Genomic DNA, 14,158 nt, shown 5'->3' on the forward strand with positions numbered 1-14,158 from the left:
GAACAGGTTGAGAGTGACAAAAATGTCAAGAACAGCAGACAATTCGTCAGTAAAATAGAATTAAAGGTGATTCTCAGTCTGAAAATTTATGAACATCAAGATCATCTGCCGACGCTAAAACAGCAATTATTCCAACCCAGAAAATATGAAATCACGTACACAGCTCCCTAAATAACGGATGAATTACTTCTGTTTACCCAGAATTATCTCCTCCAGCACCGCCCTCTCACCACTACTTTCCACTAAATTCCGAAACACGCCTGTCTTGATCTGCATCAGCTCCTTTGGCGTCCCGAATTCAACCGCCCGGCCGGCATCCATGACGAGAATCTTGTCGAAATCGGCGATCGTGCTGAGTCTGTGCGCGATCACCATGAGAGAGCTGTTGCGGCCGAACTCTGCACGAATAGATCGCTGGATCAACGCATCGGTCTCCATATCCACCGCGGATGTGGCCTCGTCGAGAATCATGATCTTCGGTTGCGAGACTATAGCCCGCGCTAGACAGAGGAGTTGGCGTTGGCCTTGTGAGAGGTTGTATCCACCTTCGGAAATAGGAGACCAAAGAGAAGCGAAGGCGTTGGCGGGTTTGGGTTGGGCTGTTGTCGCTGTGGAGGCGGACGATGAGGCGATTGTATCGCTGCCACTGAGGGGATCGTGGCTGCTGGATTGTGACCCCAGGGTGAGCGTGTCTTCGAAGGAAAGGAGATGAACGCGTTCGAGTGCGTTGTACAGTTCTAGGTCTGTGTGCTCATGGAATGGGTCGAGATTGGACCGAACAGTGCCGGAGAAGAGGACCGGATCTTGCGGGATGATGGCAAGTCGGCTGCGAAGGGATTGAAGTTTGATTTTGGAGATATCCTGTCCATCTATCGTGATGCGGCCTTGTCGGGCTTCGAGGAAGCGGAAAAATGCGAGAGTGAGTGAGGATTTGCCGGCTCCGGTCCGCCCAACGACGCCGACCCGTTGGTTATGCTCGATGGTGAAACTGAGTCCATCCAGGACAGGAGGCAATTCAGGGGCGTAGCCCACTTGGAGATCTTCAACCTCAACGTGTCCCCGGGTCGGCCATGCCGCCGGCGGATCGATGCCTCCTTGGTCCTCCGTCTCCATGGCAGTGTATTCGAGCACTCGCTCGGTCGCATTCATATCCATTTCGACGTTGGCGTAGAAGCGCAGCCCCATAGCGACCGCGTAGTTGTATTGCAGCGCGAAGCTCATGGCGAAGCCGGCGAGAGCAGCGGAAATGGAGGGAACGTAAACAACAAAGGCCGCAGTGGCAGTCGAAAAAACGGCTCCCACAATACTCATGCGGAATCCAAGCCATCGGTTGAAGAGCCAGAGATTCCACGCGGCCTGCGCATGTCGGTCAATGCGCTCGTACATCTGACGGACGTATACATCGGCTTTGTTGAACGCGCGGATTGTCGTCAGGCCAACAAGACTTGACCCGAATTGCTCCATGACCGGGCTTTTGGCGGTGCTTTCCAGGCGTTTCACTTCGCGTACGCCACCAAGATAAGTCCAAGACATCTGAACACACACCACAAGGAGCAAGCCAGCGAAGACCATAATGGCCGGCGATACCATAACACCCGCCACGATGATGCCCACAAGCTCAAGGATCTTGAAGACCAGGTTGCCCAGATCGTAGGCAAGTCGCCAGTCAAGCATATAGACATCTCCTGTAAACCGATTCAGAATGCGACCGAGGGGAACAGTATCCAGCCATCGAAGAGGCGCTCGTAATACGACGGCGAGAAGATCATCGAACATTTGTCGAGACGAGTGAAGCGATGCAAACGCAAGGGAGAGGGTTCGAAGAGTCCCGACTGCACAAGCGGCGACAGAAATTCCAACATACACACTGAGATAGAAGACAAGATCGGGATCGATGGACGACTTGGTGGTACTGAGGGTGTGATGCCAGAGACTGACTGTGTGTACTGGATGCGACGACGTATGCGACGAGCTTGTCCAGAGACTCACCCACCAGGACTAATTAATTAGCGAATTTGAACTTGTAATAGGAGTGGATTACTTACACGACCAACCAAAAGGGCAGTGAACGCAACATAAGCCAGAAAGGTGAGCGCCCACACTGGCAGGCGATTTCCCTTGCTCACATACGCCTTATATACCCTCCACGAGATAGCTCCCGTCTCTCGCTTTTCGTCCTGCGTGAACTTCCGAGGGCTCTCGTCGCTTGCAGCCGGAGGAGGACCAACAGAGGAACGTTTTCGTCGGGAAACCGCATCTTCTTCGTCTGCCTGTTGCCTTTTGGCCGCTCTTTCGATGGCCAGATTTTGAAGGACATCGGTAAGCCCTTGCATCTTGCTGAGGTCTTCAACTGTTCCTGCATGCGACATGGATCCATTTTCGAGAAGCACACAATAGTCGGTACGCGGGAGACATAACCCGACGTGATGTGTCACCAGAATCCTCGTTCTGTCTCGCCCCAGCTCTCCTGTCAAGGCATGCTCATAAACGTGCCGACCGGTTTCCGCGTCCAGCGCGCTGAAGATGTCGTCCATAACCAGAATTCCGGCGCGAGAGTACAAAGCACGAGCAAACGAGACTCGCCATCGCTGGCCGCCGCTCAGATTGATCCCGTTTGCCCCGATGTCGGTCATTTCGCCGTCCGGTAGCATCGTGAGATCCTTTTCCAGGCCAGATGCAAAAAGCACCTTGCGGTACCGGGACCAGTTGTAAGGCAGTCCGAAGAGGATGTTATCTTTTATCGTGGCATTCTCCATCCAGGGGTTCTGCGCCACGTAGGCGATGGCGGTGTCGATAATCCAATTGTCATGCGTGGCATGATGGTCGAATCGTTCGTCCAGAGGAGGAGCATGTGGTACCGAGACAGACCCGGCTAAAATATCGCATTCTCCCAGGAGAGAGGCAAGAACGAGACTTTTCCCGGATCCCGTCTTTCCAGCAATCACACTCAAGCCTTTCCGGGGAAATCGCATTGTCAAGTGGCGGAGAACAAATCGGTCGTCGCGCCCCCAGTCTTTCTGGTCGTCTGTCGACTCATCTGCCGGCCACGCAAGTGTAGCGTTCTCGAACGAGATCTCCTCGACGTCTTGTGTATGTGGAGCCTTTTCGGCGGATGTGAGGAACTTGTCGATACGCTCGGTGCTCACCTTGGCTTCCATCGCCCGAGAAAGGAGGTCTGGTAAGCTAGCTAATGCGGATTCCAGATTTCCAAATACTGACAACGCTGTGAATGCGACCGAGGCAGACAATTCGCCGTGGATCAGTGCGTATACTGTTAGAGAGACAGCTGAGAGCATCAATGGTCCTAAAATCCACACTGAAACCATGCCGGTAGTGTAGAGACTGGTTTTCCACAGTAGCTTCAGCTCAGCCTCTCGCTTCTCTGTGATGTGGTTCTGCCATTCCTGCTCCAGAGCGGCAAATTTTATCTGGCGAATACCCTGGATGACCTCCGTCACGGCTGATGTCCTTTTGTCGCTCGCCTTCATGAGCTCCTGCTGCACAGAAGTGTACCCTTTTGTCAGAAATGCATTAACGGGAGTGACCAGGATGGCTATAGCAACGCCCGCCAGTAGACTGCGCCATCCGATGAGATGTACCAAAAAAGCCGAGGCGATGCCAAGTCTCATGAGACATGACGGGATGAGATAGTTGAACGTGGCGAAATCCGCAATGCGTTTTGAGTCCACAGCGGCCAAATTGATAATACTTTGTCTGCTTTTCTCCTGCTCGTCCTCGCCATCCTCATCTCCCTCTTTCGTTGATGGTTTCAGATGCTTGGCGTCCTTGCAGCGCATCGACTTAGCAAACACCAAGGCCGACAGACCCTCGTAGATCGGGATCCACAGCTGCGAGTAGATCAGCCACCACAGCCAGGACTCGATTCCCAGGGACAAGACCAGCATCAAGCCAAGAGTTACCACCCACAGCCACGCGGCAGTCACCGGGCCCGACTCGCTTGACCTCCCCTCCAGCGATGTCAGGATGCCGTACAAGGCTACCTGCGGTCCGAATCCCAGAACACAAGTCACCACGCTGAGAATAGTCTGCAAAACCAGCGGCCGAACATTTCCCAGCACCAACGTCTTCCAGAGATTTAACATCCCTCGAGTCTGTTCCAAACGCGCGTGCAGAGTCTGTGCACGAGCTGCAAAGGGCAACTTGGGCAGATTATCGACGTCCAAGTTTTTGATCTGTCCCGTGTAGTGGAGTAAAGTGCTGACGTATGTGTAGGTGAAACGGTTGAACGCACTGACTGTGAACTCCTGATCGACCTCTTGGCCCTGGAAGTAAACATTTGGTCGACGAGGGATTAGAATGGAGCAGAGACCGCGTGTCATTGCCACAGCTGCCTGACTAACAAGCAGTCCCGTAGACGCACGGCCAATGTTGACGTCGTTGCCGTAGCACCACGGGATGAAAATATTGAGGCCGGAGACAGCCAGGGTGAGCGCGCTGGCCCAGAACGCGTAGAGGCCGAGCGTGTATCGCTCCACAGTAGACCGTTCAACAAAGAAGGCTGTCGACTGGGCGCAGTGGATCATCTTTTGCCGGTTAGCAGTGAGCATCGTCAGTATTGAATCGAATAACCTACCCAGCCTCCCGTCTGCAGCCAAAACGGCACGACCAAGAAGTTCTGGTTCTTAGACTGAAGTGATACAATGGCCAGTGCCAACGACAATTCCAATCCCGTCACGGAGAAGATGGCGATGGCGACCTTCTGCCAGGTATCCGAGTACGTCCGCAACGATGCCTCCGAGGCTTCCCCGTCCTCATCCTCGTATCCCGGTTTGGCAATTGGCGACACATCCAGGCGGATGAATTGAGAGTCCCCCTCCAATCGGCGACTAGTCTTCACGAGTGCAGGTACACTGCTAATGATGATAAACACCAGCACCACGACACCCGTCACGACGGACAGGACTTCCGGATCTGATGCCATTCCTCATGAGGTACGGTCTGGCATTGGAAGAAAGGTGACGCAGCAAACCGTTGATAGAAGAAACGAGGAAATTGAGATTGGAGAGGGGGGCGCAGGGACAGCGAGACAACCGGAGAATTGCAGGACAGACCTGCACATTCCTCACTTCCTGCCGCATTCCTGTGCATCCCTGCCTCAGGTTCCTTCCGCCTCGCCGCCTTGGTGCCTTCCGCGGCAGAACCGCTGCCCGTCCGCTGATTGGCTGCGGACGCGTCACGTCCACGCGCCGGCGAATCATCGTCGGCATGCGGGCTATTTCCGTCTTGGCCTGAGGATCCCAGGCCGCCAATTCCCGTGATTCCCCGTTTTTTTCTTTTTTTTTTTTTCTGGTCATTTGGTCAGATCGCCTTAGTTGCACCGTTGTAGTTTTTAGTGTCATGCATGCACATCATCTGCAACCCTTATTGGTAACTGACATCGCCTACCTATACTGCTTCCACGGCTCTACTCCGTAATCACGCATAACGGCCCACTTCCGATAGGTTTGGCTTTAGTCCCCGTCCGAATCTACGATTTCAGAAATGGCTTGGATGATTGTGTGCGGTGCGATTTGTAATTGCCGGGTGGTCGATGGCTCCTGTGATGGCCTGATCGCTCGGGCTTTTGGCATGTCCTGCATGGAGTTATCAAGACCGTGTCCCATAGTTTATAGTACGGCATGATATATTCTGACGGCCCGGATAGCGTTTCCCGCCATAGGATGGTATACGTTGTTGAAATGGATGAAGGCTTGACCAACTCGGATGACCTCAAGCATCAAAGAAGTGGGCTAATTCAGTCAAGTCGCGAACAAATTGGATTTTGCAAGGACACACTTGCCATTTTTCATGGTTGCACCGCTTTGTCCGCCTCCTCATCATCCTGTTACACCTGGTCAGTCGTCATCTGGCATTCTTCTCAACCTGAGCTAGTTCAGACTCACCGCTAGATTGCGGTCCGTCAGCTTCCATATTTATTGCAAAGGCTTAACCTTGATAATTCTTTATCGCAAAATCGTTATTCTTGGGGATTCATCAGGTTAACTTATATGGCTGCAAATAAATGTGATGGTTCCAATAAATGAACAGTAGACAACCGGCTCCTCTCCTGCTTCCCTCACATCCCCGTGGACACAAATCTGGGGACAGCTGCAAGTGTCCGGGCACAATCTCGTGAGGTGGGACAAGCAACGCACCTGGTCCACGGAGCGTGGCCTATGCTTGCAGCTGTCTATCTTTTGCATCCAATGAACAGTGACGTATTACATATCGGAGCCCGGGTCAAGGATGGCGTGGCGATAGTTGGTCTCAATAATTTGATGCGCAAAGTGACCTACCGGGTATAGGGTTCGGTAGCTCAGGTGACCATTACACGCGACACTACTCCCATAGCCGTCTTTCTATTATCAGGATTCATCGACACTATTCTCCTTGAGACCGATGGGCGCCAGAGTTATTAGTAGCTCTCGGTTTAGAATCGAAGCTCGGCAGCAGCTCGAGTCAACGTTACGTACGTATATGCGACAAACCTGCCGTGCATGTTGTTAACCTCGCCGCTGCTTCGTTGGCAGAACGAAGTGTGCAGAAAGCAAACAATGTCGTGTAATCCGTGCGCTGTGGAATCTAGAATTTCGAAGATTGAGCCGATCACTCCTCGAGTACTCTATGGACATACCGTTGATTCGCTTGTTCTTGATGGTGACACGAAGACCGACACGCAAGCCAGGCCGAATCACTATCAAGGACTCTCTTTGACCACAGTTGGCTAGGCTGTTGAGCCAAGCGATTTGACACAGAGTAGGGTGAGGGGAGTCCATTATGAAGTAAACAACGTATATTATCATGTAAGGCTAGTGTAGTATCCCCGGCACTAGTATTCCAAGATATGAGAAACTGGACCTCCATGAAGTATGAGTAAGATTTTGTCTTTCTGCAGTAGAACTGGGGACTAAAAGGCTAATTATGAGGGAATGGCATACAGCTAGCGCTTGAACACATGCTACTAAGATTCTCGGAATGCTCATGGGTTTCGGGAGCTCATTAGAGGAGGTCACTTGAAGCAGAGTGGTCGCGATTTCCAGCCGGAATAGACCTCGAGCACTCCTCTAGGTCCAATCAACGGAACCTGGCTATTATTCCTTCGAAAAATTGTTCTGTGCCATTGTGCATTAATCCAACTACAGGGATGCAGAGCCCAGGATCGTGACCCATAATCGTTGATTACTAGCGGTAATATTCGTAAGGTTTGCCCGAAGAAGATGTGAAAAGAGTGTGTATCTTCGTATTGAGAGTGTATTCGTAAGGAATACCCAATATAGAAGCGCAAGTTGGAGCTGTAAATCAGCCTGTCGACCAAAGAGAAATCCTCATTTAAGACCATGACACTTGCGATTTTTCTAAGAACTATGTCTCAAATTCATCATATCAGTGAGCCTTGAAACCACAATATCAAACCCTTGCACACCATCGGCGTGACTTTTGTTCGCTCAGCTTATGACACTGCTGGCTATCACTCAAAACTGTAAGCTGCTATCATCGATAAAGTCGTTGATACAAAGACTGACGGTGATCCAATCTACATGTCCATCGATGGTCTTCGCAATCGCCACATATGACAAGACAAGTGGCTTTGCAAATCCAAAGATCACCACACTCCCTGACTGCTAGTGGGGAACCTCAAATCAAAGTCGCCTTACCCAGTCAGGCTGCCCCTACTGGTGTGGCCCAATATGCACTGTGTGTATCCCTGAAACAATGCCATTGCCTCAAGAGCTGACAAGGTCGTGATCCTTAGAACAACCCTTGACTATATCGCGAATTGGGCCCGACAGAGCTCCCTATATCCTATGACATTCGGTCTTGCCTACTGTGCGGTGGAAATGATGCAAATGGCGGGTGCGCGGTACGATGTTGATCGCCTGGGTCTTCTGTTTCGAGCGTCACCTAGGCAGTCGGACCTGATGATCGTGGCGGGCACTTTGACCAACCAAATGGCACCTGTACTTCGGCAAGTGTACGATCAGATGCCGGATCCGAGATATGTTATTAGCATGGGTAGTTGGGCAAATGCTGGTGGGTATCATCATTATAGCTACTCTGTTGTTAGGGGCTGTGATCGGATAGTGCCCGTTGACGTCTTTGTCCCCGCATGTGGGTTTCGGATGCTGTTTGCATATTCTATGACAACCTTATCGTGTTTTTCAAGGTCCATTCTCGCAGTCTCAATAATCCACCTTACGATTGTCAATGCTCAAGATATCGAAAGCGAGCAATGGATCAAAGCTGCTGAATATCATCAAAGGGAAGCAATAAATTTCTTCACTGGCGACATGGGAGAGAAACATCAGTATCAACATATTGGCTTCGCTTTTGCCTTTCCCCTCGCCGTCTCTGGGCCAGGTCACGAAATATCCGACCCTCTCGGCGAAATGACCCAGATCATCAAACTGATAAAATCAACCATGAATTTCTCGGCTCCGTTGCTAACAGATGTCAAATCTGTCTAATTGGGTCAATTGACCCATGTAGTAGAAGCCACCCCGGGTTTATCCGATGTATCTCGCTCGGCAATATCGGTTCTTTACGGACTTAGGACCACCCACGATTTTGACGAGGAAAGTCAATAGGCTTTTCAATCAGCCATATGACTTCTAGAAGATCTTTTCGCGAATATAGATGGGGGTGCGGAGCCGGTTTCGATGGCCTTCATGTGGATGGATGAAATTCCATCGCGGTTTTTCGATTCATTGCGGGAACGTCACCCCTTTGCGTTGGTGGTATTTGCACATTACTGCGTTGTGCTTCATCGACTCAGATGGCTTTGGTGGATTTCATCTTGGGGCCAGCGGGTGCTTCTTGCGATCAATCGAGGCTTGGATCAGGAATGGCGGCCTCTGATAAAATGGAGGTTTGACGCGGCTGGGATCGAGAATTTGGAATAGTAGATGTCAAAAAATGGCATTAGGCCTTAGCACATCAACTATCATTGAGCGTTATAGCGGACATCACAATCTGCTCTTTTCCAACATTAACAATCGCACGTAGTGGAGACTAGGCTTGCATAAACTGCCTCCGCGGCTAAGTACTAGACTTTCTAAAGGAAGGAAAATGTATTGCTCCAGTAATGGGCAACGCGATAAATACTCATAATTTACACTATATACACATCATATGTACCCCATTGGCATGCAATGGTCAACCCACTCGAGTCGATCTGGTCCGACTATTGGGAACTCGAAGACGCCCTGGGGTCCTGCCAGAGCGGGTCAATGAAATATACAAGGCCGTGAGCTACTGCAGCCGCCAATGGACCGACCTGTCATTGTGTTAGAAAAGGTGACATTGAGTTGCATGCATCAGAGAATGGACGTACCCAATGGATCCAATGATATCCAGGGAAACTTGACGCCACGTAGACACCGAAGCATCGGGCGGGATTTACACCTAGCGTTGTTAGTCTCACTTCAAGTCCATTGAGGAGACAGAGACGGTGGTATGGTAGAGTACTCACTGGCACCGATATATCCGTCTCTAGTCCACGCTGTACCCCATGTTACAACGCCCAGCACGACGCCTACGAACCACGGCGCGGTCGCATGCCCAAACACCTTTGCCTGTCTCGGATCCAGCGCTACTCCAAACGCCAAGAAAATTAAGATCAAGCACGCCATGAACTCAATGATCAGCGCATCCTTCACGGGAACCAGCCCCGTATCAATATAGCATCCACCCACGGTGAACGTGCGGGTGCCGTACGCGCTATGAAGGGCAAACCCGGCCAGTGCACCGCCCAGCGTCTGGCCCACCAGGTACAAAACCATGCGCGGGAAGGAGATGATGCGCGCAAAGAAGGTGGCTAGCGTGATGGTGGGACTGATATGGCCGCCACTAGACGGGGAGAAGGTGTAGATTAACAGCGGCGTGAGGAGCAGGTTGGTGATACCGCCGAATAAGGGCGAGAAGAAGGTAAGGGTAGCGTAAATGCCGGCCTGCGATTTAGGGGCGCCGTCGCTGGACGGGGCGTGCGTGGTTACCCACGACGTGATAAATACGTTCATCATGCTGGCTGATTGGACCGCGTTAGCTTTCCTTCTTCGCTATCTGCATGCATGCTGATAAGAGCGGGCAGGCGCGGGAGATAGGGTTTGGTAGTTGCGTTTGGTTTCAGGTTTCAGGTGGTTATCTCGACGGGGCGAATCCGTAGAGATAAGCAATTGGGTATAAAAGCAAGGAGGATCCCTTACCAACACATTCTAATAGTGCAAATTTCCATAGATCAGCACTGAGAAACCCTCGGAAGTCGAACACCTCTCGCAGTGTCATACATGGTGCCGCATCAGGCACCTTTTCCAACACCTTCTCATTCCGAGGATCGTTCCTGTCAACGACAAAGTCCTGATTTCCTCCCATTCGTCCCGCGAACGGTGGAATCGTCGACGGCGTCAACTGCCCCTGCTGCTCATCGTGTTCGTACTCAGGGAGATAAGCCACCATGATGGGAAGGTCAATTCCGGCGCTCGAGATAAGCTGGCCGCGAACTTAGGTGAAGGAGGAAGGGAAAAGACTGATAGCAAGAGATGACATGGCAGATAGTTATCTGACGACATGGTCAGACACGTCGGGACCGCCCGGATGGCACTCTTTCATCGCGAGCAGCAGGGGATTCTCGCCAACAGACTAGATTCAGTTGGTATCTCCGACTTCGTGATTTGCTTTCTCGGCTCGGCAATCCGACTGTCTGCGGGTCTCTCGTCAAGTCTTGGCTAGATAAAGCTGACCTTCTAGAAACCGTTGGCAAATTCAATTATGTCGACTGAAACTGGGTGGCCAATTAGGGTGGATCACGTCCGAAGTTATCGTCATTCCCAAGGATCAAGGTTGCGCCACCCCGAGGAAAAAGGGCTTTGCCGCCCTCGGACCATACTTTAAAGCTGCGATGGCCAGCGTTACGGCTGATAAGACCGTCAGTTCTACCGAGTGGACTGATTATTACCGTGGTTGTGAGCCATATTTCCTCACACTGTGGTGGCGGCTCCTCCGCTTTACTGGAGATTTTAGCATTTTAATGGGAATTTGTTGTGACCTCTGATCTCTCGACCGAATGCGCAAAAAATGGAGCCCGCTTATTGTCTTTCCCTCCGAGCAATCAACGAACGGGCCAAAGGATCCAGACTGGAAAAATGTGGAGAAATCCATCATAGACCGGAGTCAGGGGTAATCAAACTGAGAAGCCATCATGAGGGTCTATTCGTCCAATTCAGGAACGAGTCCTAGCTATCTTGGGTCCATCGGCCAAAACGGAACATGATAAGCCTGGGGAATACAAGATATTATTTGGTAAATGACAGTTGCTGCTCATCCAACATGTCAGACTGAGATCGCGTTTCCTTAGGGCTCGGTCGGTCATGCCTGCCTCCCGCTCCAGTTTCCGGTTTTCGGAGTTAATCGTCGACTTGGCCATGACGCGGTTGAACTTCGCTTACGGGCTTGGAAGTTGGAACACCGGTGGCTTGCGTTCTGTCGGGTGAATTTTCTACTGGGGATTTGAAGATTGTCTCCGTGGCACGGCTTGAGGTGCCGCTGTTTTGGAGACACCTGACGATCGGAGAAGCTTGTTTGGGGAATATGCATGGATTAAGGACACCGGCCCTGCTAAAGATCCACCTCAGAAACATGATTCAGTGCGCCTTACGGGCTCTTATCATCCGCACGCCTGGCTCGGGTTGATTCGGAGGACTCACCACGGTTTAGTACTCCGTGTTTACGAGCTGGGACGAGGGAACCAAGGGACAAAGGGGCAATGGCCGTCAATCAGTGTCCCTACATTCTTTATGATACTCAGGATAGACCTTGGAGTATTCTAGTTAGGGAGGCGTGCACCGATATCCAACCTCCTTGATTTGACTGCGACAATGGTTACAAGGGATATGTTGGGCCTGGCCCAATCGGGCAATGAGACGCGCTTCTCGGCCGATAAGGATGCCTGAAATCTCAGGCGCTGAGGTGAGAATATCGTCGCATTTACTCAGATCAGGAATGAGGAAGAAGCCGTTGATAACTTTAAATTAATAATCCTAGTAATTATTTGCCATTTTATTAGATCTTCGCAGTGATGAATCGAGGTCCTTAAGATCAAAACCCACAGTAGGGGTCATCTGGGTGTATCTGGGCCTTGCATCGCATGTCAATCAAAGGTACCCCAGACGTAATCACAGAACTAAACGTCTTCTATTTTTACCAGGCCTTTGCGTGTGCAAGTCCTTCGCCGGAAGCCTGTCCTGGCTCGATGCCACAAACCATGCATAGTCCACCAAGGGTTGTATCGACGAAAAGTTTGCATACCTTGGGACAGGCATGGCACTTGGTTCATGTAAGCGAATACGGCCGTTGTCCAATTCCTCATGATTGACAAAACTTGATTGCTTGATGTGGTTGGCATATCTGGGAATCTGAGTTTCACTGCCTTGAAGTCGGAAACCTTTTTTTTGCCACAAGGGAAGGTTGTTTTCCAAGTCATCCCTGGCGGTCCACAGACCTAAGTATCCTCAGAACGTTTCTCCCCTCAAACTGCCAGTCACAGTATCCTCAAAATGTCGCAGTAGGGTCCTGAAATCTTCTCAGGGAAGTCATATTTGTGACATTTTCTCCAGATGTCGTACAAGATATCGAAAGATCAAATCGAAGCCTTGAAGCTTCATCTTGGCAAAGGCACGGCCGTCTTCTGCCCTGGAGATCAGGGTTATGAAGAGGGTCTAAAGAGATGGTCTGACGTCGCATCCAGACCAGCTGTATGTCTCCTCCTCGTTTGCTCTGGGTACACTGTGCTGATCTCGACTAGGGCGTTGTGCTCCTCCCCGATAATGCCGAAGATATAGGAAAGGTCGTTCGTTTCGCTAAAGACAACCATCTCGATCTCGCTGTGAAGTGCGGTGGACATTCCACCGATTCGTCCTCCTCGAGCGATGGTGGCATATCAATCAATCTTGCGCGCCTGAACAAAGTGCGAGTAGACCCGCTGGCAAAGACTGTCACTGTGCAAGGAGGCGCGCTATGGGAAGACGTGAATAACGCTGCGGCCCAGTTCGACTTAGCTGTAATTGGGGGAACCGAGAGTCAGATTGGTGTTGGTGGACTTACTCTTCGTGGAGGCAACGGGTTTTTAACCCCACAATACGGAATGGTCATTGATAGCCTGATATCTGCACAAGTAGTCGTCGCAGACGGTCGGCAATTGACGGCTTCTGAAAAGGTGAACCCAGATCTATTCTGGGCTCTCCGTGGAGCGGGTCAGTGCGTTGGTCTCGCCGTTGAATTCACATTCAGGGCTCATCCTCAAGAAAATGATGTCTGGGCAGGCATAGTCACCTTCTCCGGCGACAAACTCGCAAGCGTTGTCGAGGTGCTGGATATCATCTCAAAGCACCCTGGAGGCAAGGCAGCTGTCTTATGCGCGATCGCAATATGTCCGAACACTCATGTCCCGTTAGTGAACATAGTTATCTTCTTTAATGGAAGCGAAAGTGACGGCCGGCGGCACTTCGCACCTCTGCTTGACCTGGGTTATACTGCCTTCGATGTCAGCATGAAACCCTACCGTGACGTTCCGGCAATGTTGAACGCTGCTGCTCCTCCAGGTGGGCGAAAGTTCTCCGGTGGCATCTTGTTCAACTCACCCCTGCGGCCCACGCTGGTTTGCAAATTGGTGGATGAGCTCAAACACAAGATTGAGATTGAGCCAAGAATGGGCGAAAGCTCCATACAAATGGATTGCATCGATCTCTCTGCCGCGGTTCGGGTTCCTATAACATCGACTGCCTTTCCTAGTCGCCATTTACTGGTAAATGCAGCTCTCGTGCTACAGTGGACCGACGAGATTAGGGATACTGAGATGATAAAATGGGCGTCCGAGGTTAAAGACATGTGCGACGCTGAATTAAAACGCGAAGGCAACGAGAGATCAAGTTTGGTGTCTAACTTCGTTAGTTATACCCAAGGTAAGACAGACAATATCGTGTACGATGGTCTATATCGTGCTGATCAATTGTCCAGAAACGAAAGTAACCCCGGGAGAAATGTTTGGAGTCAATGCCGAGAAGCTACTCGAAACCAAGAAGCAGTATGATCCGGACAATGTGTTTTGCAAGCTGAATCCCCTTTATTAGTACAAATGGTCTTTCTAGCTATACTGGGTGTATTGAGA

The 14,158-nt window shown here is 51.0% G+C and overlaps 3 protein-coding genes across 3 annotated transcripts; 1 reads left to right on the forward strand and 2 right to left on the reverse strand.

The window, feature by feature from the left end:
- Positions 1-65: 65 nt before the first annotated feature.
- On the reverse strand, positions 66-5,049 carry LDX57_012032 (uncharacterized protein). The gene is made up of 3 exons (XM_046093764.1): positions 4,595-5,049; positions 2,046-4,544; positions 66-1,998 (listed from the first exon to the last, which is right to left on the reverse strand). Exons 1-3 carry the CDS (start codon positions 4,940-4,942, stop codon positions 184-186), a joined length of 4,662 nt encoding a protein of 1,553 aa, XP_045949742.1. The 5' UTR covers positions 4,943-5,049; the 3' UTR covers positions 66-183.
- Positions 5,050-9,181: 4,132 nt separating this feature from the next.
- Positions 9,182-10,452, reverse strand: LDX57_012033 (uncharacterized protein; the record flags this gene model as incomplete). The annotated part of the gene is made up of 4 exons (XM_046093765.1): positions 9,182-9,274; positions 9,332-9,402; positions 9,470-10,024; positions 10,203-10,452. The coding sequence occupies 4 exons, from the start codon at positions 10,450-10,452 to the stop codon at positions 9,182-9,184; spliced, it is 969 nt and encodes a 322-aa protein (XP_045949743.1).
- Positions 10,453-12,608: 2,156 nt separating this feature from the next.
- Positions 12,609-14,120, forward strand: LDX57_012034 (uncharacterized protein; the record flags this gene model as incomplete). The annotated part of the gene is made up of 3 exons (XM_046093766.1): positions 12,609-12,746; positions 12,797-13,952; positions 14,008-14,120. The coding sequence occupies 3 exons, from the start codon at positions 12,609-12,611 to the stop codon at positions 14,118-14,120; spliced, it is 1,407 nt and encodes a 468-aa protein (XP_045949744.1).
- Between the last annotated feature and the right edge of the window lie 38 nt (positions 14,121-14,158).

Source organism: Aspergillus melleus, assembly GCF_016097325.1.
Source record: "Aspergillus melleus strain CBS 546.65 chromosome Unknown contig7, whole genome shotgun sequence".
NCBI lineage: Eukaryota > Fungi > Ascomycota > Eurotiomycetes > Eurotiales > Aspergillaceae > Aspergillus > Aspergillus melleus.

What these genes read in the sequence shown, in the direction of transcription:
- LDX57_012032 (XM_046093764.1), bottom strand. Translation starts at nt 4,942, where the DNA reads ATGGCATCAGATCCGGAAGTCCTGTCCGTCGTGACGGGTGTCGTGGTG. An exon ending in GGCTGCAGACGGGAGGCTGG is followed by an intron (nt 4,545 to 4,594) that starts GTAGGTTATTCG and finishes AACCGGCAAAAG; the next exon opens with ATGATCCACTGCGCCCAGTC. An exon ending in CTGCCCTTTTGGTTGGTCGT is followed by an intron (nt 1,999 to 2,045) that starts GTAAGTAATCCA and finishes CTAATTAATTAG; the next exon opens with TCCTGGTGGGTGAGTCTCTG.